Raw genomic sequence first — 27923 nt, forward strand, 5'->3', positions numbered from 1 at the left:
CTGCTAAAAATATTTACAAAAAATAGCAAAATTTCGAAACTAATGATAGATGTTGATAGACACTGAAATGTCACTTATAGACACAGATAGAAATCTACCAGTGTCTATCAGCCTCTATCATTGATAGTTTTAAAATTTTAAAAACAGCCCAAAAAAACCATTTTTATGAATGCTAGGGTTTTTTTTTCATTTTAAAAGTGGAATTACACAGTATTTGTATTTTTATAAAATTGCATAGTATGTTTATGTTAGCAAGTGTTTTTAGTTGTTTTCTAATACACGGTGTGTTTAGAATACGTTTAAAGTGTTTATTTTAAAAAATAAGTCATTTTAAAAAAATTGGAGTGCTTGACAACCACTCAAAACAGCTTTTAAAGTGTATTTTCAACCATTTTTATCAAAAGTGTATAAATAAAAATGAATTTTTTAAAAAACATTTTATTCTCAAATCAATCCAAATGGGCCCAAAGTATTTGTAATTATACTATTTGAGTGTTGTTGTCCATAGGAAAACTTATTTTAAAAAAAAAAAAGCTCATTTTCAAATACATTATTATCATTTGAAATAATTTTCATAATTTCCAATTTTTTTGGTAAGATTTGTTTTCTTCCTCCAAATACAAAGGTAACTGTGCATTTCTATTATTATTTAATTTTTGGTTCTGGAAAACGGAAAATTGTTCCGAGTTTCGAGTGTATTTTTCTTAATTACTATTGTTTATGTTTCAGGTATATTTTTCTTAATTATCAGGTATATTTTTCTTAATTATTTTGGTTCAGTTTTTCAATTACATGTTAATTGTTAATTGTTGTTTTATTGTTATTCAATTTTTATTTAGCTTTATATGTATGACTTTTATTTCCAAAAGGAAAAAGTAAATTTGGTATAAGATGTTAGATGATTTGTTAAAACCTATTTATTGTTATAGATTTTGTTGATTGATAATGTAAGCTTTGTTTGATAACTATTTCGTTTTTTGTTTTTATTTTTTAAAATTAAGTTTATTTCCTCCTCATTTCTTATAATGATTTGCATTTTTACTAAGTATAATAGTTGGGATTTTAACTAAATTCCAAAAACAAAAACAAGTTTTTAAAAACTATTTTTTTTTTTAGTTTTTAAATTTCAGATTGATTTTTTAAACAATTACTAAAAAGTAGATAACTAAAGAAGAAATTTAGAAGTGGAAATAATATTTAGACTTAATTTTTAAAAACAAAAACAAAAAACCAAATGATTACCCAAACGGAGCTCTATTTTTTATTTTTTATTTTTTATTTTTTGAAAATCTAATTTCTACATATTTGACTTGAACGTTTTTTTCAAATAAAAAAAAGTGATTCGCTGTTATTTAAAAATTGACTTTCGATTAGCTTAGTCTAGTCGGCCCATCTTTAAAATAATATATTGTAAATTGGTTACTCTGGTCTTCCCAACTTTTTTTCCATTTTCTTTTAATGCATAGAGCCAATGAGAGGATATATACAAATGGCAAGCAAAGCCAGTCTGTTCTCCCTCGTCTTTGAATGGACGATGGAATAAGACCTCTGCTATCCAACAGAATCATTACAACATAACAAGGAAATAACATGAGAATTCAAAACGTATCCCAAATGAAGGAATCAAAATTGAAGATCCAAGTTCCTGAAGTACCTTTACACAAAACACTAAAATACCATTTGGGGCAAAGAGTGGAGTTGCAGACTCCAAAAGTTATGAAATTCAAGGAGTTGTGTATTCCAAATGCCCTCAATGTAAATAGTTAATAAGGTATAAGATTAATGTTTTTTAGTAGTGGAATTCAATTTATTCCTTGGGCACAAAACAAGGAGTGGAGTCCACCCCTGAAATCCTATTCTCCAACTCTTTGGCCTAATGCCTCCTAAAGAAACCTTTCACATCGAATTTCAGGACCTCGTCTAATACGTTATAGGGGAAACAATTTTAAAGTACAAAATTCTTATACTAGAATCCTTGAAGCTCCTACCATAAAATATAGTCCAAATGCATATTACAAATATAGTTGAACTACATGCAAACCCCTTATGATATGAACAAGCAGGGTTTAAAAACCATCGTCCTCAGGATCCATATCTAAAAATATTGAAGAAATATAGAGCATTGGGTGAAGCCCAGTGAAGTAGTAATAACTATTGTACACTGCTTTGAGGCGTGTTGCTTGAGCTGTTGGATATAGGTTGTTGTCGAGCTAAAAATGGAACTTCCACCACCTTACCAATGGTGTTTTCTCCAACAATTACAGTGTCTCCATTGGAAGCAGCTCGCTTCTTGATGTAGCCAAGACCAAAATGCTCCGACTCCTTTCTTCCTGGTGTATAGCTTGTAAGTTTTCCCACCTACACAAATTTTCTTGGCATGGATCAAAATGTATGCGTATTCAACCTAAAACATGCTCATTAAAGGGGAGACAACATTAGTGACAGTTTGGAAGTTTGGTGTTCGAGGCAAGGAGAAATTTTTTAGTGACAGTTCTTTAGAGTTTAATATTCCAAGGAGAGAAGTTCTTGAGAACATTCAAATCCTATATAATGTCTCTTGGCAAAGGAAAGGGAGGTTCATGATTAGGAGCGTATTTAACAAAATATTTCAATTTCCACAAAAAATTAAAACTAAATAAAAGTAGCTACCCTTTTTCCATCAATGGTTATTGGGCTGCCAGGTTCCACCGAATCTGATAGCTGAAGTCCCCACAATCTCTGTTTTACTCCATCATATGTTATTAATCTAGATATTGTCTCTTGTCCCTTGTAACAACCTATAGGGATTAAAAGTTGAGTGTTTGATCTACCTTGGGTCTTAAAAAATAAAAAAAAAAAGGCAAGAAATGAGTACCCTTGTTTAGAGAAATTGAATTCCAAAGACCAGCTTCGAGTACATTGAATTCGTCACTAAGCTCTTTCTGCGGTGCTGGCATGCCTGCAAGACTTAAGGAGATCATCGGACCATCCAAGATTCCCGGAATAACAGCATTAAATAAAATGGTTTTTCTTTGTTTTTCTTTTTTTCTTTTTAAAATTGTTATCATGAAATAAATATAGAAGGTGTTTCCGTATGTGGATAATTATAAACAACACCTCCAATGATACAAGATAGTCAATAAATAGTTACAAAAAGGAGACGGCTTGCTCCAAGAAATAATCTCAAGGGATGTGGATTCAATAAATCAATGGAAGTCTTGTCGCTACCAAAGAAGATCTGACCATTCCGTTCTAACCATAAGTTCCAAAATGGTTTTTCTTTGATATGAGAGAAAAATGAAGAAAGACAAGGAAAAAGGAAAAATGAAGGGAAAAAAACTCCACACAAAAGGAGCGGCCTAAAAATAAGGGAGTTCAATCAAGCAAAATAAGTTAGAAAGGATAACTACAAAAATCCTTGAACATCAAAACTTAGAGGGGTTACATGTAATCTAAGAGAGAATCAAACATCTTCCTAGTGTCCTAGACCCTTAATATGGAAACAATATTAATATGGTTATTAGAAGGGGCAAATTAGTAAATAGCTAATAAGTTGGGTTAAGGCTTTGGTTAAACAGAAGGAGTGGGTTGAGAAGAGGGGGGTTGAAGAATATTGCGGTGATTGTAGTATAATTTTTTCACTGATATTGCAACATAAATCTATCTTTTAGTGTTCTTTATTTGTTTTTTGTGTTCTTGTTAGGAGGTATCCTAACGTTAACACCTCTAAAGATTTTTTTTCCCTCTGAACCTGAAGATGCCTCAAAGTCATAAATCGCAAGAAAATGCCGTTTATCACAAAAGGGAGGGTGAAAGAAGGAGCTCCACAACTATAAACTACACCCTCTAGGTTAAACTAAAAGGAAACCAAACACATCAAAAATAAAAATAAAATAAAGAAAAACTCCACGTCGAAAAAGCATAATCACATCTCCATAGGAAGAGGACAAGATCCTAAGCCCCATCCAAGGATACAACACTACAGCCCTATCAAATAGTTGACTTCTTCAAAACCAAATCCAAGTTCTTGACTCTTTCGTGAAGGATTTACCACACAGACAATTTACCTTTCTTGAGAATTTTAACCTTTTCCACAACGAGGAAAAGAGAGGGTGATAAGGAGAAAAAGGATTCACCAAACATTGAAAAAAATGGCAAGAAAACCCTACATAAGGGATAGTGTTGATGCCCTAGGACAAATATCTTCCCCCCGGGCAAACAAACACCTCCCCAAGCCGAGGTTAAAAGGCAACATTGTTTGTTGCTACCCTATTGAACAAAAGAGGAAAAAAGAGAGCAAGGAAGATCTCTCGGAAGAAGGAAGGACAGAAGCCACCAAGTGATTCCTCATAGAAGAAAGATGGTACAATTAGAAATGTCCACGGATCATAGGGGGACGGGGAACTTGCTCCACATTTCATTCCCTATTCTCGCAAAATTCTTCACGAGAATCAGGGCAAAGATTCCCATGGAGAATTTGTAGGGATCGAGAACCCCACAGAGAATTTTTTATCGTTTTGGTTTTTTAAAAAAAAAAAAAAAAAACTCGAATCACTACTTTGAAAAAGTTTAGATTAAATAGTTAAATTTTTTTAAAATGATTAGTTCCACGTGGACAATTCAAATTTAAAGAGAAATTACTCTGATTTTCTAGTAAAAAGGAAATAATTACCAATCAAATTATTCATATTTATAATCTAAAATTAAATGTTCAATTTAAACATATTCATTATCTTGACCATTAAACAATAAAACTTAAAATTTAATATATATTTATAAATAATAACAACATAGCATTAAATTATTATAATAAAAAGGCTCACGGTGGGGGGGGGGGGGGGGGGGGGTAAATGGACATATCTAGGTACAATTGAGAAAATAAGGGGCAGAGAGGTTTATCTCCAAACCACTTATACTCCTATAAGTATCCAACCCATCACCCACATAACACTCTGCAAACTTAGGGGTATTTTTGGTAAGGAATAAGTTATTTAGTCGTGAAGCCTCCAGTATAGACATTAATAAGCCATGGGACTAAGGTTGATAAACTGTGGGACCATGATGAATGTAAAAACTCTTTGGACCAAACGAAGAGTGGAGTATAGTTAACTTCTCTCTTCCCACCAACTCCTCACTCCAAACACCCCTTTAAAGAAAAAGGAAAACCCATCAAAGATCCATGAACTTCTTGAAGTACCTTTCAAACCCTCGACCGAAATGCAGTTAAAAGGATGGAGCCCATATTTGCTCACGGTGATCTTATGCCATAAGGCGTCAAGCCCTCAACAGAAAGAACCACAACCATTTAGCCAACAGGCCTCATTTTGTGTCCAAATTTCCAATAACTAACCCTCCAAGACCTAATAGCCTATCATCCATATCCCATGAGACCCTTCCTCTTATCAACCCCTTCCCATAAGAAAATCCTCATAAAACTTCTTCATAGTTCTATTGACCGACTCTAGGACCCTAACAAAGAGAAAATATGTATGAGATACCACTCAAAGTTGACGAGTAAGCCTACCTCCTCCAGAGAGAGCTTTTTCTCCCATATAACAAGGCACAAACCATCCCATGGACGGGAAATAAAACTTGCATATGCCCAACAACGTAACCAGAATGGAAAACCCACCCATGGAGATGACTTGTTAACTCATAGAGATGTATGCAAAACACGGACAACTCAGCCGAACTACCACCATTGAGAGAACCGAATGTTTAAAGCTTAACGTCTATAGCATGAACCAGATTATTCTTTAAGCTATTACTTAAGTTTCATGCTCATTCCAGATACTAATACCTTGGGCCGTACGTATCTGTTTAACATACTCTCTCTCAGAAATGGAACAAAAAGAAAAAGAAAAAAACTGGTAAAGCGTCAAAATAGTTTAGAAGTTTGACAAGATTATCATGTTAGGATGCTTGTCCAGTTGCAACTATTGTTTACTTATGGAAAATGTGGATGCATTGTTTCAATAAAACGTTGAAAAAAAAATTGCAAAACACAAGTTCAACCCAATATTTAACATGATATCATGAAACAAAGTTTACCATGTTTGGTTCTAGCCTTGTATTGGCAAGTTTTAAGCTTTTTATTTTTATTTCCTTTTAATGTACTTTGAAGATTAGACTAATTAATTTTTTCAGTGAAAACTCTTGTTTTCGTTTCGGAAAAAAAAAAAAAAAACAAAACAAAGTTTGCAGAGTCATGTGACGTAAATCCACTATCAACTGCATCCATTGTAAAGAATCAATATGATCACATAAGGCATTAAAATTTCAAGTGCATGAAACAGGAAAGAACCAGCACACCAAAGAGCAGAAAAAGGTTGAAAGATGCACACCTTGAAATATCCTCAGCTTTTCCCAAGCCTTTGAGCCCATTGGAACAGCACCTAGAGAAACTAGAGCTTTCCAAACTTGTCCAGCCACAGCAGGTGATATCAACAGCGAAAAGCCTTCTTCAGAAATGACGTTTCCCACCCCCACGGTAATTGGCATACCATTGACCTGCAAAATAGAAGTCCAAATTCAGTGGTATTCCAAATAATATCCATATATTTCCAAACTGAAAATTTGAATCTAAATTGGTAATGCTAGAACAAAAAAACTTTTGTAATTAACTTTTCATTTTTTCGGCCCTTACAGGATAGGGGGTGCTTCTGACTTTCTGTTATTCTTTCAATATTTCAACGCTTTTCATAAATATTCAATAAAAATGTTTTTTTTATAAGAAACTTTTCATTTATTAATGAAAAAGGGGAACCCCAAAAGCCAATAGGCGATTACAAGAAGTATTTCCAATTGGAGTCTAAATAAGATAAACTGAAAAGATTAAAAGAGTGCTTATCCTTGCACCAATATAAAACGGTAGAGAGAACCAGATCCATAAATCTATCAAAAGAGGAGAATAAATATTCAATAAAAATGTTGATTCTCATTATAAAAGGCAAGTAATGCTAGAAAATTCAAGTAGATAACAAAAGCGTACACTAAAGTGCTGGTGTGTTCCATATGGTTCTCCAGCTATACTACCAAGGTTCAAATCCTCCATAATCTGCACTTGCATTTGAGGGTTAAAACAATTAGTACATGAAAACCAGGAATAAGAATAGAAACAATTTTGCTTGTACATGAGAACTGCATATTGCTCTTTTACTTGGTTGCTTTTAGGTCCCACCAACACTAACAAGGATGTTTGCTTGGTAATATCTTGAATTTCTACCTTGTCCGCCAAAAAAATGTACCTGGTTAAAATATCATTATAAACTCATGAATAATATATGGGATATCTAGAAAACAAGCATACATACATGAATCATATACATACGCATATATACCATAATACGTTTTAGCATCTATAGCACATTTTTGTTCACGAATATATCCATGAGCAAAACCAAGCTTAACCTGATAATGTCCTCCCAGTCTGCACTCTCCAGGAATTAATAAAAATGGAAAAGCCATCCACATCCCTTAGGATAATCAAATCATTCATGTTGTTTTCCTATCTTGAGTTTAACAAATGGATCAAATCAATTTCAGAAACCCAAAAAAATATAAATAATAATAAATAAAGAAATCCTTTTCTCAATGGTGTTCCAAGGAGTAATCTACAAATCAAGATGAACAGTAGTCCTTTCTCGTCCAATCAGTAATTAGTTAAGTGTACGTATTCTGCAGAAGTAGTAGATGGAAAAAGTTATGCAATGCGATGTTAGCCAGTCTTCCAGATTACTATAATCCACCTTTTGCTTTCTGTGAAGTGCAGATGGAAATAGAGAAGCATATGAGTAACTTCTTTCAGAAAATTCAAGGTGATAGAACGATATCACATTTAATTGGCTGGAATTCTGTGATTGACCCTTTGAAGAATGATAGGAAGTGAAAATTAAAGGACGACGAATGGAGGACTTCTAATCAAAATAATAAGAAGAAAAACAAAAACTCCTGGATTGGAATCAGTCTTTTCCTATTCGTTTTCCGAGCATTTTTTAATTATCAAATCAAAGGTTGGTACTAGACACTTGGGATACGTTTCCATGCTCTTGGAGAGCTAATGTGGAATGCTTTCATTCAAGTTTCAATCTTGGATGTTTCTTGAGCAATCTTAGGATAAAATTAACATTTCTAATCTTCTTAGCACTCACGATCTTAGATAAAAGCAAAAATTTTAGGGGTTTCCATTGCTAAATCAGTAGTTTATGGGAATTTGGTTCAAAAGAAATTTGAAGCTTTTTAAAAATACAAGGATCGCTCAAGTGAACGTTTCGCTTAATAAAGACTCATGCCGTTTCTTGGAGACTCTCTCTGAAGGATTTTCCAACTACTCATCTTTTGAGATTTATTCTGATTGGGAGGCCTTCCTTTTAACTTGTTCAATCCGTATGTAATTTTTAAGTTCGGTCTTGATGTTCCATTATTACTACTCTCAAGTTATGATTCTTGTGGAAGGATACTATCAAAATAACATAATGGGATCAAGAAGAAGAAAACACCAAACCCATGAGGGGACAATTAAAAACTTACAAGAACACCTACTTGTTGAGCATCCGAATTATGCTTTCACGCGTCACTGGTGACACAATTAATGTGATGCCATTTTTCTGTCAGCAAGATGTATAACAAATGAAATTTAAAATGAAATTGAAACAAGTTAGGAGACCGAAACCATGGACCATAGAGGAATACAAGATTGTAGCATTACCATGATCCATGCTTGTGCAATATCAATGGTCCGAGCAGTAGGTGTAACAAATACAGTACTGCACCCCTATAGTTAACAAAATATTGCATAAAATATCAATCTTTTAATAATACAATTCCATACGAATTTAAATTTAACAAAACATGATTAGAATAGGATATCATGGTGCGCCTAGTCAAAACTTACTTGCCCTTGACGTAAACTTTCAAAATTAGCTGTGCTTTGGTTATGAAGAAACTGACAACGATCATCTCCACTAACTTCATGTACATAAATGCATCATTTCCATTAATTTCCACAAAAAAAAAGGTTGTACAAACACTAAATACTGTAGCAGCCTAGAAGCATAATAAGATCAGTGCAGAAGATGATTGCATAAAAATAACAAGAATGAGAAAGTTGTGCATTATATTATTTTAGAAAGTTAAAAAGAACATTTATGTCTGGTGGACAAATGCTCGACAAGTCTTGATTGCAACAAAGTCCATAGAGGACTATAAAGCTAGGAAAGAGGAGGATGTGATCGTGAAGGCTAGTGATGTGGACTGTGGTTTCTTGGACCAGTTCCACTGGAAGACAAGTTTCAAGTACAAGTGGAGAACTTGGGTGGGAAAATGACTTCCGTCTGCAAATGTTTCTCTTGATTAACAAAAGCCGTAGAAGTAAGTTGTATTATGTCAATAAATAATCTATAATCTATAACATATGCAAAAATTCAATGTTAAAGAAACTTTTTAGGACAATATTATCCTTTCATCGTTTACTTACTATCTGCATTGACATTTTGGAGTGATAGGTGGGTTCCTAATAAATGATGTTTATGAACAACTATAGATGTTATAAGCCCTTTCTCTCTCTCCATGAATTGTATAATAGAACTAACTTTTCTATGTTCTTTAGAATTATCGATATCCATGAGGAAATCTCTCTCAATGAGGCGGTCTATTAATAACAAAACAATTGTAAAAAATAGATAGAAATGTGGCAACTCCGACTGCTTCTTCATACAGATAATAAATGCTAAAGGAGAAATTTAAAAGAGAACAAATATTAATATGGGAATATTTAGACTTCCTATATATTGCCTCACTCGAGTAGGAAATAGATGCAAAGGAAAATGGAAAAAACCGAAAAACCGATTAAACCAACTGAAACCAACGTTGGTGTAGTTCTGAACCAATTCAATTGGGCAGTTTCGGTTGACATATAAGAAAACCCAATTAAATTTGTGTAAAACCCTTGGGTTTGAGAGAATCGGAATACTTTACTCCATTCACTGAAGATATGAATATATATAAGTGTACAAGAATGACCAAAGAAAGAAAGCATAGAAAAGGCCATAAAAGGAAAATATAACAAAGATATTTACAATAATAAAAATCCATAATATTAGAACTATAACACTCCCCCTCAAGTTGGAGTATATATGTTAATCATGCCCAACTTGTTACACAGATCATCTATACGTGTTCCATTCAATGCTTTCATAAAGATATCTCCTAATTCTTCTCTAGTCTTCACATATCTTGTAGATACCAAACCTTGTAGAATTTTCTCACGTACAAAATGGCAATCAACTTCAATATGTTTAGACCTTTCATGGAATACTGGATTAGACACGATATGAACTGTTGCTTGATTATCACACCATAATTTTGTCAGTGTGGTGATTTCAAATCCCAACTCAACAAAAAGTTGATATATCCAAATCAATTCACACACAGACTATGTCAATGCTCTATGTTCTGATTCCGCACTTGAACATGACACCACATTTTGCTTCTTACTCTTCCAAGAAATCAAATTACCACCAACAAAAACACTGTAAAACCCAAACCCTAATTACTTTAAGTAAGCGTAAGTAATGTGATGTTTTCTAATGAGCTAAATGAAGCCATGTCTTAGGAAGGATAGAAGATGGAAACAAGAAGAAATAAGCTCTTGGGTAGCTAAGTGTAAAAGTAGGACAAAACTTGGCTAGGCTAAGGAAGGTCATGCTTGATGATAGAATGCATAATAAGCATATGGATGAGACCATGCCATCTAATGAGGTGTAGTGCTGAAGTAATATTGTGAGTGCAGTTAGCAAAAGAAAATTTGCTAAATCCTAGCCCTTCATCACCAATAGTGGGCAAAGTGGCACAGGGAGGGTTCATGCAGGATTTTGGGCGGTGATATAAGCAAGAAGATCGAATTCATTGGGTCGGTTTGGACAAACTACTTAGGCTATTTGTGTAATTCTAGTGGCATTCGAAAGCTCTTTGTGTCTATTTTTTGTGGCTGTGCTGCTGGAGGGAAAACTCGTTGGAATAAGGCCAGAGGGGCAAAATAAAGACGAAAGGTTCGTTTCTCGGGTGAATCTAGACCATCAGTGAAGAATTGAAGCTCCAGGACGAATTACGAAGCGTTTTGAGCTAAAAATTTGAGGTAATATTGTTAACTCAGTTATAAACAACTTTGTAGAATGAAACTTTTTAAGATGAGGCCTGAAAATCGAGTTATATATTTTTGAAGTTTGAACTGGAAATTGTTGAACAAGCAGGCAGCTGCTTGAATTGGGGCCAATGATGAAGGTTTGAATCTCCAAATCAAACAACAGGGAATTTTGAGCTGAAATTTTAAGGTAATGTTGCTAACTTGATTCTAAGAAAGTTTGTAGAAGGAATTTCCTTGAGATCGGTTCTGGAAATTTAGTTATGAATTGTTGAAATTGAATCTGCAGCTTGATGCTCCAAAATTTTTCTGAGTGTGGGGAGTATGGGCGATCAAAGGGTACATTCTTTTGACACCCAATCCCTCCAAATTGGCTAGGTGTCCGACCCTCAAAGTGAATGGTAGGAGGCACAATGTGATGGTTTGGCATGTGAGCTTGATTTATTGAGTAGGCCTAAAAGGAAGGCTAACGTAAACACTAAGTAGTATGCTTATATGTGTAGGTTCAACTCCCATGGAAAAGCCTATCGAGCCTTAAGGAAGCAAACTTGAAGGACCTGTGAGTGACTATGTGATGATTTAATGTTTTAATGATTTAGAAATCATGATTTCTTTGAAGTTATTTCTCATGCTAAGTGTTTATATGAACTATCAAGCAACATATGTTTGAAGCTATTTCTCATGCTAAGTAAAGCATGTTTTCCATGGAAATTGAAATGATTTAAGTATGTTATTTTGTCCAAATACTTTCAGCATGTTTTAGTAACTCCATTTTCATGATGAACTAGTATGATGATTTGAGCACTAAGCCTTAGTTTTTAACTAAATGTTTATGACAAGTTATACGACGGATACTGAAGGACAATGAGAAGGTATCCTAGTTAAGTACCTAAGGTATGACGGTACTCAGTTATAAGCACGTGCACGTAAGTAATACGACGTCGAAGGATTGAGTAAAGTTATTGTCATGCTAAATTTTATGTGATTCCAAGCAACTTATTTCTATGATTAAAAGCATGATTAACGCATGATGTTTACTAATGTATGAGTTTTCCAAGTATGTTTTCCATGTCTAACGCATGCTAATGGTTTTTACAAGCTAGTTCAACATGATTTAAGCCAACTTATTTTACAAAGTATGAAGCATGCGTTAGGGTTAAAGCTAAGGTTGAATGAAACTTGATGTACTATGTTTTAAATACCTAAGGTTGTCAAAGTACATGCGTTGGTATTCCTAAACATAATGAAAAGGGATACTGAAGGTAGGGAAGGTATCCTAAAGAGTTTTCTATGCTATATTTGAGAATTATTCTTTTAATGCTCTTCGAGAACTTGATAGCTTAAGTGAGCCGGATACTGAAGGTAAGGAAGGTATCTGAATAAATGTACCTAAGGTGTTGACGGTACATAGAAAACTCCACGTGCACGTAGGTAGTTCTGAATGAGAGGCTGAAGTATGGGTCTCCTAGGCCATATACCAACAAAGGGAGGCCGAAGTATGGGTTTCTTGGTCGATAACAGACGTTGGGAGCTAGAGCAATGTATGCTCGTTCTCAACTAGGAAATAATGATGTTTAATGGTGTTTAAGAGTAGTTATCAATGTTTATGTTTAGAGGAAGTTGCTTGAGATGCCCATCGGTATATTTAAAGGGATCGACGTAGGGATCTCTTCTAGCCATAGTTCAGTATGAAGAGATAGAAGTAGGGGTCTCATCTGGCCATGGCTTGGCGTTGGGAATTAGAGTGATGAATGTTCATTCTCAACTAAGATTCAAGTTTCAGATACAATGGTTTTAAAGGTTTTATATACACGTTTGCTTGGCATAATTTAATTCCAGTATTATGTTTTCGAGCTTTTAGTTTAAGCATGAGATTTATGTTTTTATTAAGTCACTCACTGGGCTTCTAGTTCATGTTTTCAAATGTTTTCCTTTCTGGTAGTGATCAGTTCCCAAAAGACTATTTTGTTGCTGCTCTGCCACTCAAAGAAACAGGTTGAAGGAAGCGTAATTGAAGACCTGTATTAGTTAGTACACATGTGTCTGTCTAGTGACTAGTATTCTAGATGGGGCTCACTAAGTTGTCTTCTCTAGATCCTGCCCAACCGGCGGCTGAGAAACATTCAATATTAGTATGACCATAATCCTTATATAATAAACCACGTCCGGGAGCAACCTTCAGATAACACAGAATCTGTTCCAATGCAGCCCAATGATCAACTGTAGGGCATGACATATACTAACTCACAATACTCACCGAATAGGCTATGTCGGATCGCTGTAAAGTAATTAAGTTTTTCCATTAATCTCCTATATCTTTCTGGACCTTTTAGCAATTCTCCATCTTTTGTTTTTATGGTAAAAGAAACATTTCATTGATATAAGGGGAAAACCCCAAGCAAGGATTTACAAGAAAGATCTCCAATTACTAAGAAGCAATTCTCCATCTTTTGTGAGTTGTAAGTTGGGCATCATTGGGGTACTACATGGCCTAGCTTCCCTGTTTAAGTCAATAAGTCAAGTAAATATTTCCTATGTGATAATAGTATTCCTTTCATGCTTCTTATTACCTCAATTCCTAAGAAGTATTTCAACATGCACAAATCTTTTGTATGGAATTAGGTCTTTAGAGACTGGATACCTAAAGCATCATCACCAATAATTACAATATCATCAACATATATAACTGATGAAATATAAAAGAGGCAAGAAAAGAGAGACCAACACACAGTTTACGTGGAAACCCTAAAACAGGGAGAAAAACCACGATACAGATCTTTTTCTTATTATTTTAATTGATACACAGAATACAAGGGAACAGAGCGAATAAATAGATAGTAGAGAGCCCTAGGGTTTAACGATTCTCAAATGACACCACTCTCAGATCTCTTAAAAAAGATTGAATGACTTGATGTGCTCTTCCGCATTCCAAAACTTTCAATCACAATGATTGATTGAAGCTAATGAAATAAACAACCTCACAGATGCCATTTTTACTACCGGAGAAAAAGTATCAGCAGAGTTAACGCCATAAGTTTGTGTGTTGCCTTTTGCTACAAGGCGTGCTTTTAACCAAGTGACAAAACCAACAAGATTGACTTAATCATAAATACCCATTTGCAACCGATAGCCTTCTTTCTTATAGGGAGAGAGACTAAATCCCAAGTACAATTGTCATCTAAAGCAATCATCTCCTCCACCATTGCGACACACCAACCAAGATGAGACAAAGCTTCATGAAAAGTTTTAGGGATGGATACAAACTCTAAGAATGCAATGAATGAACATGTAGAAGACGACAAATAGTTATATGAAACAAAAGAGGAAATAGGATGAGTGTACTAACGTCTACTTTTACGAAGAGCAATAGGAAGATCATCACTCATTTCCAGATCCAATGACGAAGAAGACTCTGGTTCAGGACATGGAACTAAAGGAGACGAAGAAGCCTCTGGTACAGGACATGGAACTGAAAGAGGTTGTCATCGATTATAGACCTTAACGATGGGTGGAAGAATAGAGGTAGTCATAGATAGAGATGAATCAGGAAGAGGATCAAAAGGGAAAACAATTGTGTAGACAAGGAAATCATCCTCTAATTCCTTATGCTCCCCTGGCTCTTATTCGAAGAGAAAGAAGATGAGGAAAAGAATGAGGAATGTTCAAAAAACGTGACGTCAGAAGAGACAAGATATTTATTTAGACTAGGACAATAACACTGATACCCCTTTTGAACATGGGAATAACAAGGAAAACACATTTTAAGGACTTTGGATTCAACTTGGTATGTTGAGGCTGAACATCCCAAACAAAACAGGTACAACCAAATATTTTGGGTGGAATGGGAAACAAATGTTGTTTGGGGCATAAAGTACAAAAAAGTATCTTACCCTTAAGAATGGAAGAGGGCATGCGATTTATTAAGAAACAAGCTGTGGAAACAGCATCAGCCCAAAAGGATTTTGGAAAATGCATTTGAAACATCAAGGCTTTGGTTATCTCAAGAAGATGATGATTCTTTCGTTCCCATTTTGAGATGGAGTATCAACACAAGAAGATTGATGAAGAATGTCATGGACATTTAAATAAGACTTGAGAGCATGAGAGAAATATTCTATAGAATTATCGCTCCGTAAGATTTTAAGAGCACCACTAAGCTAAGTTTGAATTTCAACATGAAAGTTACGAAAATGAGAAAGTAACTCAGAACGATTTTTCATTAAATATAACCACGTTATACGAGAATAGTCATTGACAAATATAATAAAATACCAAAAACCTCCTTTGAACTCAATAGGACTCGGACCCCAAACATCAGAATGGACTAATTCAAACGAAGCACTAGCTCATTTACTGACTCGAGGATACAAACTCAAACGATGAAATTTAGTAAACTGACATGACTCACACTCTAAAGAAGACAAATGTTGAAGTTGGGGACAAAGACTCTTCAACATAGAGATAGACAGATGACCTAAACGGTAATGTTCTTCCAAGGAAGACGACACACTGGACCATGTGATGGCTATAGATATTTGTGGTTTACAGATGTAAAGACCTCCAAATTCACGCCATTTACCAATAATTTACTTCATCCTAAGATTTTGAAACAAGCAATAACCAGGAAGAAATGAGACACAACAATGAAGATCATGAGTGAGTTTACTGATCGAAATCAAATTAAAAAGAAAATGGGGTAAATTTAAAACCGACGACAAAGAAATCGATTCAATAAGATGGACGGTTCCCGATCCTAAAACAGGAGCGGAGGTTCCATCGGCTATAATGACATTAGGTAAAGAGGAAGACGTACAAAGGTTAGAGAATAAACTGAGGTTACCTGTCATATGGTCTGTAGCATCAGAGTCAATGACCCATTTCAAAGTAGAAGAAAGAAGGCATTCAGAGATGTTACCTGTCTCTGCGATGACAGTAATGGGAGTAGAAAATGATGTCGTCAATGACTCTTGATACTGTTGAAATTTAGCAAACTCGTCTATAGAAATCGTAATTGACTTGTCAAGATCATTAAGAGTAAAAGCAACATGTGCAGATGCCATCCTTTGACCCTTATTCAACAATCTTTTGCATCCACATTTCATATGGACAGATTTACGATAGTAATAGCAAACAACATCTCCTGAATTCGATCGTTGGTTATTGGAATAACCTTTGGAGCTATTTGATCCAACACCCTTATTACCTCCATAATCATCTGTGTGCCCAATCAAAACACTGCTAGAATCAAATGACGTAACTGCTTGTGGCTTCTCTGTACGAAGTATTTGAGTATAAGCTTCTTCCAACGATGAGATGTTTGAATTTGACAACACTTGATCTTTGGCCATCTCATATTTAGGTGCAAGACAAACTAAGAAACTCATGATAAAAAAAAACTTTTCACGTTGAGTCATTAGAACTTTTGGATCAGTGCTAATTGACATCAAGGCATTGAATTCCGCACATGTATTTTTTACCTCCATAAAGTAACTTGTAAGTGATTTCTCTCCTTGATCAAGTTGATATAGAGTCTTACAAATATCAAACACTCTACTAATATTCTCTTTCCCAAAATAAAGAAAATCCAAATATTCCAATTGTTCCTTGACTAATTCACAGTGATTTACTAACTCAACAATTTCACGATCAATAGTTTCTTGATTTATAAAAGCATTCTTGAATCGTCCCGCCACCAAATCTTTTTAGTAACATTAATTGGTGGCTCTTCTGTGATATGATCATTCATCTCAATACTCCTAATAAAGTGGCGAACATTTGATCTCCATAAATAGTAATTTGAACCATTCAACTTGTGTTTAGTTACTTTTGACACCATAAGAATCATCTCAGACATGACTACTAGTTTCTTGTCAACCATTCCATTACCTCAAGAAAAAAAAACATCAGATAGAAGAGAAGCAAACCCTAATTTTCCGAAGAGATTTTTTTTTCCTCCTTCAATGAACCACAAACATTGAGTATATAGCCCAAACAAACACACCAGGAAGCAACTCCGATGAAACCCACAGAAGACAAGCAAAAACAAGCAACGCACGCGCCTACATGTGCTAGCATGTGGATCGACGACAAAGGGAGGTGGCCGCACGTGAGCCTCACGTGCTTGTCAAATGGATGTCGAATTTTGGGGATTTATAGATCGGCGGCTGGGCTCTTCGATGGACTGGGCTGTGTTGAAAAATAGCAAAGAAAAACAACACACCTTTTTTCGACAACGGCTAACCGGCGAACAGAGTCGCTGATGACGGAGAACAAACCGAAGACGGCGACAGTGAGCAAAAATATAAACTCATCCCTCCACAAAACCCTAGATGTAACACAAACGGGTTCTAAATTCTCAAACCCTAAAGTTCACAAAAAACCCTAATTTTCTAGAGCTCTGATACCATGTAAAACTCGTAGGTTTGAGAGAATCAGAATACTTTATTCCATTCACTAAAGATATGAATATATACAAGTGTACAAGAATGACCAAAAAAGGAAAGCATAGAGAAAGCTATAGAAGGAAAATATAATAAAGTAATAAAAATCCCTAATATTAGAACTACTATCCCATCTCATTGAAATGACTAGTAAATATATATATATATATATAAATATATATATTATATTAATATATATATAACAACCCGGCACTAATTTTTTTAGTAATAATGTAATTTCAATAACTTTATTATTTGAAATTTCAGTAATTGTTATTAGTTGGAGGGCATTTTTGGAATTTTGGACTTCAAGTGTAAGTGCGAGAATTTAATTATTGGCGTGAAATTATTCAATTTGAAATTCAAATTGAAAATTAATGGCAGGAATTAATTTTCTTTTGAAACGGAAAGGAATGTAATAGTATAAAACGGAAAGGAATTAAATGTAATTATATTTACTTCCTTTTTTGTTTTATTATTATTGTTGTTTTTTTTATAAAAAGTCAAACCCCACCCCCCTTTTCTTCCTCACGTTCGTGAGCCTGTCCGACGCTGCCCAAAGCCGCCACGTCAGTTTCTTCTTTATGACCTCCGTCCACTACTGCTCAAGCATCGTTCGCTTTTGCCGTTACTGGATCTATCGATTTGGTTTGTGAAGGTATTGAGGTGTTGTTCAGTGAAGTTGGAGTTTGTTTTAGCGAGTTTTAGGGGTTGATTCAAGAATTTCATTCAAGATGAAGAAGACTTTGGTTTGCTAATTATTTGGACTTAAAATTGGAGGTTTGGAAGGTGAATTCGAATTGGACCACACCTTAGGTAAGGTTATCTGAAAATATTTTGTAATATTTGGGTGTTTGGAATTTGGCCTTAACTATTAATTTTAAAGCTTGGTTTACGTTTAGGCTTGACTAAGGATTCAAGAATTTCACAAAGATTCAATTGCTTTTTGGTTCGACTTAATATCAAGGTAAGTAATCTTACTACTGGAACTGCCCACGGGTCAGCCATTAGATGTATGCTAGCATGTTAAATGAAGGTTATGGCAGAATGACGGCATGAAAGATTGATAGTATAACATGATTAAAGTATGTTCTGTTACGAGATCCGAATTTTTTATTTATGCACATAGGCACTTGAATGCTAGCATGAGATGGTATGTGATTCCATATGGTTGTATTTAATCTGTCGATGTTGAGGATTGTAAGACCGGTTACAAGGATAATTTTGACTGTTCTGAGATTTAATAGACCGTTTAGATAAGATATATGAACATGTGATAATATGACTGAAGCATGTTAATGTATGAGCACGATTTAGAACTTTATGAAATATATTAAAAGGACGATTGGGCATGACCCTAAATTATGAGTTAAGCGGCACTACTACGGAAAATGTCTTAAGTTAGGTGAAAGTTGGAGCATTTTGTGATGATGCTTATTTGGATGTGATTTATTATGAAATGTGTAAAGTTATATGATGTATTATGAAATTTCAAATGTTTGATGTTACATGAGTTAGTGCCATGAAAGTGATGTACTAGAGTGGTCCATTAATACTAGATAATTACGTATGTTGAGGTTAACTAGCCTAACCTTGACCAGGAGATTTTTTTTGAAGATTCATGATATGGTGACTGTATATGAATTATGAAGTTAGATGCAATCTCTTTTCCTTCCCAGATTATGTGACTGCATGAAAATGATGCACGTCCAAAGGCGCAAGTACATGAAAGAGAGATGTACTAGGGCTGGTGTGTAGTGAAATGATACATACCTAGAGTACTGGAGTGTACGAAAGAGGTACACACTCAGTGGGTTTATGTGTATACGAAAGAGGTGTATGCCTAACCATGTGTACGAAAGAGGTACATCCCTAATTTATAGAGAGGATCTGGGGTGTAAAAAGAGGTACATACTCAGTGGGTATGTGTATACGAAAGAGGTGTATACATAACTAGATGTACGAAAGAGGTACATACTCAGGTAGGTTAAGGTGTATACGAAAGAGATGTATACTTAACCAGGTGTACGAAAGAGGTTACATCATTCAGTGGTTATGTGTATACGAAGAGGTGTATACATAACTAGATGTACGAAAGAGGTACATACTCAGTAGGTTAGGTGTATACGAAAGAGGTGTATACTTAACCATGTGTACGAAAGAGGTACACATTAAGTGGGTTGTTACGAAAGAGGTGTATGCATACCATGCGTATGTAGAGATTGTGTTTCCTTCGGGATTCACCAGAGTTGTGGGTCCTACGGGACTTACTAGAGATAGTGGGCATACTTAACTACAGTAGAATAGAACTCAGTTTTTCATGTATGTATGTGTCCCATGAGGACTAGAGAAATTTATATATTTCACCGAGGTGGTATCTAGAGGACATAGAATACCAGTCTGACTCTAGTAGTGGGGTTACTTACTGGTATTTTATACTCATTCTTTCTCATGTTGTTGTTTCAGGTAAGGGTAGAGATGCACCGGTGATGGACAAGCAGAATTCGTGATCAAGCCACTGGGGACTAGGTTTTTACGCTTCCGCTCATAAGATTTAAAGTTCTTTCATTTCCTCTTAACTTTTAGTTTTGATGCTTAAAACTTACTTTTAAGAATTGTTTTTCAGACTTATTTATTGTCCTTTATGATTTATGGGTACCCTACTATTGTTTTAGTATTTTGAATTTAATGAAAGACTTTTGAACTACCTTATTTAATTAGCATTTATTTCGCATAAACCGAGTGTCGTTTTTGAGTTCCATGCATTGCATGTATTAGTAACGCGCCTAACTTAAGTCCTAGGGTCGGGTCATTACAGATGGTATCAGAGCAGAACCTCTCCCAATAAGATGTGGTTCTGGGACGAACCAAGCGGAAGCTGGTGGGCATGTAACGACCCGAGTTCAAGAGGGGTACATGAATGAACCGGTATCACATCCGAATGAGAGGGATCCTAAGGACATGAAAGTATGGTTAAAAGAAAGGCTTAAAAGAATTGAAAGTTACTACCTATACCAACAAGGTGCACTTTCCTTTTCGGTGGCTCAATCATAAGAACTCCAAAGTTAAGCATGCTTAGATTGGAGCAACTTTCACTTCTAAAGCATTCAAGGACAGGGAGGAAGGGAGGTAGAAGGGAGGATGTAGGGGAATGTCGGGGCCATTAGGGGCCGAATCCAAATTCCGAATCCTAATCCGAATCCTGGGCCTGGGGTATTACAATATATTAAATATTGAATGTAAGTTAAAAAGCAATTGTTGCCTTCAAGGGTAGGGGTATGACACAAAAAAAATATTGCTTCTCTCTTTGCTGTTTTGACAACATATGAGGGAGAATCGAACCTCTAACTTCGAAGTACAAGCACTATACCAGTTGAGTTATGCTCATTTTGACGCTTCTCTCTTTGCTATTAAAAGACATTTACACCCCTAGTGGGAACTATTGATACAAAATGGAAAATAAGAAAAGTCGGAAAAATATGGTGTTGAACAATTTATCTATTCATTCTACCTTGCCTCTTTCTTTCCTGTTCTTTCATTTTATCTGATGTTAGCAATCATGACTCATGGATTTCACTCCAAGTTTTCATTTCCCTTCATGAGTGCTATTGAAGATAGATGTTATCAACAATCATTTTTAATGGCGTGTAAAATGAAAATTTACTCAATAGATATGATGATTTCAGAATTTTGTTTTTAGTTAACCGAAGTATCAAGGGATCTATTCTGCTCAACTTCCTTCAATTCTGCTCATTCCAAGGCTAGCTTTGAGAGACAACAAGGACTTTAAATTATCAAGTTTTTCAACCTCGGTATTTTGGGGCTCAGTTCTGCTTTTCTCCTCTGTGGTTTTTTTATTTCGGAGTTGTCTTTGGCTCAGTATTGTGGACGGCTCTTTGTGTTGTGTTTGGTTATTTTGGCTCAGTCTTTGCTATTTTCTCTTTGTTTCGTTTGCTCAGTGTTTTTTTATATGAATTTCTATTATATTTTTAGTCCTCTATTGGGTCTCAGTTATAATTCTTTTTGATAGTCTGTTTGGTTTATTTTTTCTCTCTTTTGAGGAGTTTTTCTATTTAAGCATTAGAAAGTTTCATTTCTTGTTAAAAAATAAAAAATTATTAAGTTCTCCACCAAAATGCTTGAACCTTCAACCTTGAAGGAAATTTCCAAACACCCCAACCCTTTACCACCCAGAATATCACTTGAGGTGAACCGGTGAAAAGATACCCACTGATTTTGACAACTTTTCTATTCTCTGTTTAGAACACATTTTCATTTCTCTCACAATCCAATGGTAAATTCTACATATTTTTAACGGTATGAGGTCATTTAAAAAAGAATGGACCATCAACGTCATGATATTTCAAAAAAATAGTAGTAAAGATATATACATATGCATCATTTGTATTCAATTATCCTTTTAAAACTAAAGCTTAAAATATAAAAAATAACAAACAAATGTTCAAGATTTTATTGTTAAGCTAATTTTTTTTTTAGAAAAACAATGGAAAGGAGTTGTGAGCAATCACAAAATAATTAGAAAGTACACCAAGAAGCAACCATAGATCTCTATTATCATATATGGAATGCTTTAACGGATGGTGGCAGAACTTTTATAAGCATTTTATAAGATCCAACTCATAAATAATAGAACGATAAAAAAGACAATTAGACAGAAAGAAGACAATGTACCCCTTATTCGGCCAAAATGAGAGAGATCCACAACCTAACAATTGACAGCAAAATATGAAAGCATCAACTCATTTGCAATATATATATTTTCTTTTTCTTTTTCTTTTCGGTTAAGAAACAATTTTAATGATGTATGAAATTACAAAATGGGGAAGAAAGCCCCAAGCTAAGTGAGTACCAACGAACTTCTCCAATTGGACACAATTATAGAGTAGCTATTAGCTATATAATAATAAAAAAGTTGGACAATTTACACCATGAGCCTAGCTGCTTTGGCAAAGAAATTTCCAAAAGAAAATCAAATTCTTTCTATGGGAAGCTAGCCACCCTTGCATCAGCACTCATGAACAGAAATTTACACCACGAGCCTAGCTGCTTTGGAAAAGAGCAGCTAGCTGGGATTCCTCACTCTCCTTTCCTTCATCCTCACCAATGCAGAAGAAGTCCCCATTAATCAACTTCTCTAGGACTTCTTTCTGATCTATATGGTCCAAAAGGAATTCCAGAAATTTCAAATATAGGGAGAACATTATGCTGAATTTTTTGAATTCCTAGCTTACTTGGCTTTAACTTGGTGTAAATTGTCACTTTTATTTTGTAACTGCAGCTTATCTTCCTTTATAGCCCATTGGAGAAGTTCTTTGTGATTACATTTGGATGGGGTTTAGCTTCCCCCCTTTTTTTGTAACATTCAAATGTTTCATCTCATAAAAAAAGTTTCATGAGATAACAAGATAAACAATATAATCAAAAGCTTATTGAAAGCTTGCTCTTTATCACAAAGCCAAAGCCAACAGCCCAGCCTAACAATCAAAAAGCCAACTCTCATGCCCCATGCAATCTTTTCCAGGAGGGTGCCGCACAGGTAAGCTTCCAGATGATCATCTTATCAAAATTCCTACCATCTAGACTTCTGCAGCACAGTGTACTGTCTCTCATCATCCATCTATCTTCAAACTTCATTTGGGTACTTGAGATTAGAAGGCATATTAGGTGTAATGTAGACAATTAACATTTTAGGAATGTTTTCTATTACCAAATTAGCACGCTCAGAGATGCATATAAATAGTGTTTTATTTCCAAAGGGAGATACATAAACAGTTTCTAAACTAAACAAAGCAAAAAGAAAAAAAGACACCAGGAAGAAAAATGTTGAAAGACTACATACAGCAACCCCATTATTAGCTGCATCCAGCGCTTCTTCATCATTATGAAAAGTTTCAATAATCCCATCATCAGAAATCCTTGCACCTTCAACCGCGGCAGCCTCCTGTCCATTGTAGATACTCCAAATTTAGAATATTGCAAATATTAACTTCTAAATTGGAATTTAGCATATAAAAGAACTGTTAGTATGTAGTAATGACAGTCTTAGACCGCCGTTAGAAAAAGGGAAATGAGGGACGGTTCTCAATCTCGGAAATTAATACAATGCACGTCCTCACTAAACAAGAATTACCAGCACATTTATTTCCTTTATTCCCTCTTTCGTAATTGAATGCACATGTCCTCAATTCATCAATTAACAATACATCTCAATCCACTTTGTTACCACAGAATCAAATCAATACAAAGAATCTCAGCGATAATTGCCCTAAAATTAAACAAACTTCGCAAGCATAGACTATAAACATCAGTTTCAAGGCAATCGATTCGGATAGTTTATCAGTCTACTCCAGTTTTTAGCCAAGTAAAGAGACAAATAAAGTGGAATAAATGGAGGAAAAAGACTTACAAGGAGGTCCTCATCGATTGGAGGAGGGGAAAGATCAAAAGGCAAGGCAGAGAAGGAAGTTCTGGTTCCGCTCGCTTTGCTATAGGGATTCCTGATGTTCCGAGGTCGAAATGCAGGGAAATGAAGGCGATGAGGGTGGGAAAAAGAAGAGGTGGAAAGGTCCCAATGCCATGGATTAGAGATGAAGGCTCTGCTGGTAGAAGGAATTGTAGCATCTGAGACGGAGAATCCATAGCCGCAATAAGAAGACATAGTTGTCTGAATGTTTGGGAGCTGACCTCCGATCCCAATATCTGCTCAAATATCACAATACCATTTTGTAAAGTAAGGATAATAATGAGCTGACAAGAAAGTAACAAAATTTTTTTAAAAAAATGGCGAAAATATTGTTAGTACAACAATGAGGAGATTAACTTCCCAAAGTGAATTTAATGATAATTAATTAATCTAATATAATTTTTGAAAATTTATAAAAACCACGTCTAAACTATGAAGTTGATTACAATCACACTCGTGAACTTTTCATTTCATCCATTGTAATTTCATAATAGTTGTAATTAGGCCCTCTTATTAAATTAAATTTTATTTGTGGATATTTGTGTTTCTCTCTTCTCTCTATTCTACTTTCTCCTCCTTCATCCTGATCAATTATATTTATAATCCCTAAACTCTGGATGGAACGACTCCGGTGAGTGAGTTCTGACCAACTCTAAATTGGATAAAGTGGAACAATTAGTGTAGGTCACCGAAATTTCATCGGTGAAATTGTTCTGAAGAATAAGAAGCTTCTGCGTCATACCCTTCTTGTACATATCAGGAGAAACCAAATGCCGTCCATGTAATTAATTGGTTTTTTTCTTTATTGAACATTGATTTGGATCCCTTCTTTATAAAACGATTAATTTGGTCTGATTTTTGGTTTGTCCCAAAACTAATAAAATCGAACCAACTATCACCCCCAATGATAGTAACAAATACACAAGACACAAACTTTAAAAATAAAATATTACTCTATATCTTTTGGCTCTATGATATTAACAAATACACAAAATATGGAATAAAAAAAAGAGACCCAAAAACTCCAAGAAGGAAATATGGTAACTCAATATTTTTGGAGGTTAAATAACTTTAGTTAGGATCATCAATGCACGAAAGTGAAGCAATAATATTAACAATATAGATTTTTTGCCACCCATGAAAAAGATAAACATGAAAAACTTTCTACGATTATAAAAACACGGAAAATTTTTGAATTACACTTGATTACGTTGTCTTCACACACAAAAGCCTCAAATCCATGGATCAAACTAACATCTCAAACTCCTTCACATTCTCCTCTATCCCCTCTCCAACAAAGAAAACAAAACAAAACAAAACATAAATATGCTTCCTCTCTTACAAATACACATGTTGTATGTACCTTAGGTATGTTACTTGTTTTTAGTCCGCGTAAATAATGTATTTACATGCGTCAAACCCTTTGAAATAATTGACTTAAGTCTAGGGTTTTGAGAGTTGTCTTTCTTTCTAAGATCGTTGACCTCACTCAGATCCAACCACTATTACGACTGTTCAACTCACTTTAGTTCATTCTATTTCGTTACAGTTCAGTCTCGTTGACTAACCCACCACTACTGAGATTTTCTGTTTTGACTAGAAGACTGATTTTGGCTCACCAATCTTCCATTTGGATGCCACTACTTAGGTTCCACCCCCATCTAGAACCGACCCTGCTTCGATCTCACACCACTCAAATCTTTCGCTCGTTGTTTCGTTGTATTGTATTTGATTTTGTGAAGTTAAGAAGGTAAATGTTTAATTTAAAAATCTCTAAATAGTAAATAATTAATTTAAAAAGAGATTTTTGAGGGACATTGTTTATTTACACCTTCAAAACCACTAAAGATATACAACCACCAGAAAATCTTTTTTAAAAAATCCAAAAAATCATCAAAACCCACTTTTTGAAATTAAATACTCATAAAAAAATGGTGTGAAGTGGGTTGTGTTGGAGGATAAAAATGAAAACCAAAATAAATGAAGTACACGTATTAGACATTTTTCCACTAAAAACTCTAGTTAGGTATTTTTCAAAATCACCCTTATGATTTTGACATATACAACAATTTCTCTTGAAACTACACTGCATTTAAACAAAACAATCGAACAGGCCCAAGGCCTACAAGATCAGAAATGTCATGAGAAAACAAAGAAGAGATTTCTACGTAAAAGGCCTTTATTATAGACATATATTTCATAAGTATCCTAACATTTGAACTATTTCATTGAAGGTTTTTAGACATAATTTTGGACAACTTTAACCTTTTCAATTATTTTAATATATTCGCTTTTTTAGCCTTTTTTTTAATTTTTTGTTTTGCAAATATATATTTCCATTTTAATGCATTTAATATGAGATTAATGAAATTTTCTTGGGATATTTTCATCGATAGAAAAAATATCAAACTATTTACAAAAATAGCAAAAAAAAAATACCGATAGACACTGATAGACTTCTATCATCGTCTATCAATTTCTATCACCGATAGATACTGATAGACTTCCATTGGCATCTATCAAAGAAAATTAAAGTTTTGCTATTTTGTGTAAATAGTTCTTTTCTTTTCTTTTCTTTTTTGAAAATCCCTCAATTTTTTTTTTCCAAAATGACATTTATTAAATTTGGTGGACTACATTTATTGTAGCATCCTCAATTTTGGTTGACCGCGTTTTATTGCATAATTATGGTTACAAATCTTTATTTTTTTTTTCCATTTTTATGTATATATACACGACTTATTTCAAATATATATGAGGTTATTCCACATACGTTTAGAAGAATACAGATTTAAAGTCGGTATATAATATATATGAAGGATAGTATCAACAGCCGCGGAAGCACAAGGATCATCTAAGCATTCAAATTCACTAATTTTGGCAAAATACAAAACATGTTTTTGCAGAAAAAAATGAGTTTCAAGACATACCTCTTGTAGAACTTCTTCAAAGCTCCTTCACCAGCTGCAATCTTCTTCAAATCTTGTTGTAGACCACCTCAAGATCTTTCACACTATTCTCTTGGTGCTCTAGATTGAGTTGTGAGACTCAAAACAAGCTTGAATCAAGGGTAGAAGGAGAAAAGCTCACTGCAGCAACCTTGTTGAAGAACCATTTCTTCAAACCGAATTTTCTCTAAAATTCTCTAGATTGCATGCCCGATTTTCACTCCAATCTCTTCAATATATTACAGATCAACATGCAAAGAGAAGAGTTGCATGAGTTGCAGCTCATGCTTGGAGAAGACAAGGCAAAGATAATGCCATTTGAGTGAGCTACTTGGTGATGGATAATGGAAAAACTTTTTTTTTTTCCATTTTGTGTGTTTTTGGTTTTTACTTTTCCAATTTTATCTAAAAATCTAAATTTGATTTTATAAAATCTATTTTGATTTTAAAAAATGAAAAAAAAATTCATAAATTGATTATTAAATAAAATTTAATTAATTTAATATCAAATATTAAATTAATTTTAACACATATCCATCTTTATATATTTAAATATATTTAAATATATAAATTCTCCTATTCCATTTAATTCTAAAATTAAACATATAATTACTAATCCCTTAATTCTAATTTGAATATTTCAAATTAACTTATGACGCTATTCTAGAGCTAGCCATTACAAGCTAGTAGGCAGACCTCGCGAACCTATAGATCATGGCTCTAACAATCCAAGATTAATTGCCTAAACTCATTAGGCCAAATTAATCACCATTCGTTAACTAATGGGTCACTCCACTAAAGCCCATAGTTGCACTCCCCTCACTGTAGAATATATTGAAAAAAATCGGAAGCGAGATTTCCATGAGTAGTGGAAGAACGATTATTCCAAATCACAATCTTTAATGAACATTACATTTACAGTCGACTTCAAA

At 34.5% G+C, this 27923-nt stretch overlaps 1 protein-coding gene across 1 annotated transcript; it reads right to left on the reverse strand.

Moving 5' to 3' along the window:
* Positions 1–1785: 1785 nt before the first annotated feature.
* On the reverse strand, positions 1786–24310 carry LOC120077710 (putative transferase At1g60990, chloroplastic). The gene is made up of 12 exons (XM_039031671.1): positions 23987–24310; positions 23420–23521; positions 22252–22285; positions 8873–8946; positions 8687–8752; positions 8521–8585; positions 7139–7226; positions 6971–7036; positions 6324–6489; positions 2855–2938; positions 2650–2777; positions 1786–2358 (listed from the first exon to the last, which is right to left on the reverse strand). The coding sequence occupies exons 1-12, from the start codon at positions 24236–24238 to the stop codon at positions 2152–2154; spliced, it is 1332 nt and encodes a 443-aa protein (XP_038887599.1). The 5' UTR covers positions 24239–24310; the 3' UTR covers positions 1786–2151.
* Between the last annotated feature and the right edge of the window lie 3613 nt (positions 24311–27923).

This window comes from Benincasa hispida, chromosome 5, assembly GCF_009727055.1.
Source record: "Benincasa hispida cultivar B227 chromosome 5, ASM972705v1, whole genome shotgun sequence".
NCBI classification, from domain to species: Eukaryota; Viridiplantae; Streptophyta; class Magnoliopsida; order Cucurbitales; family Cucurbitaceae; genus Benincasa; species Benincasa hispida.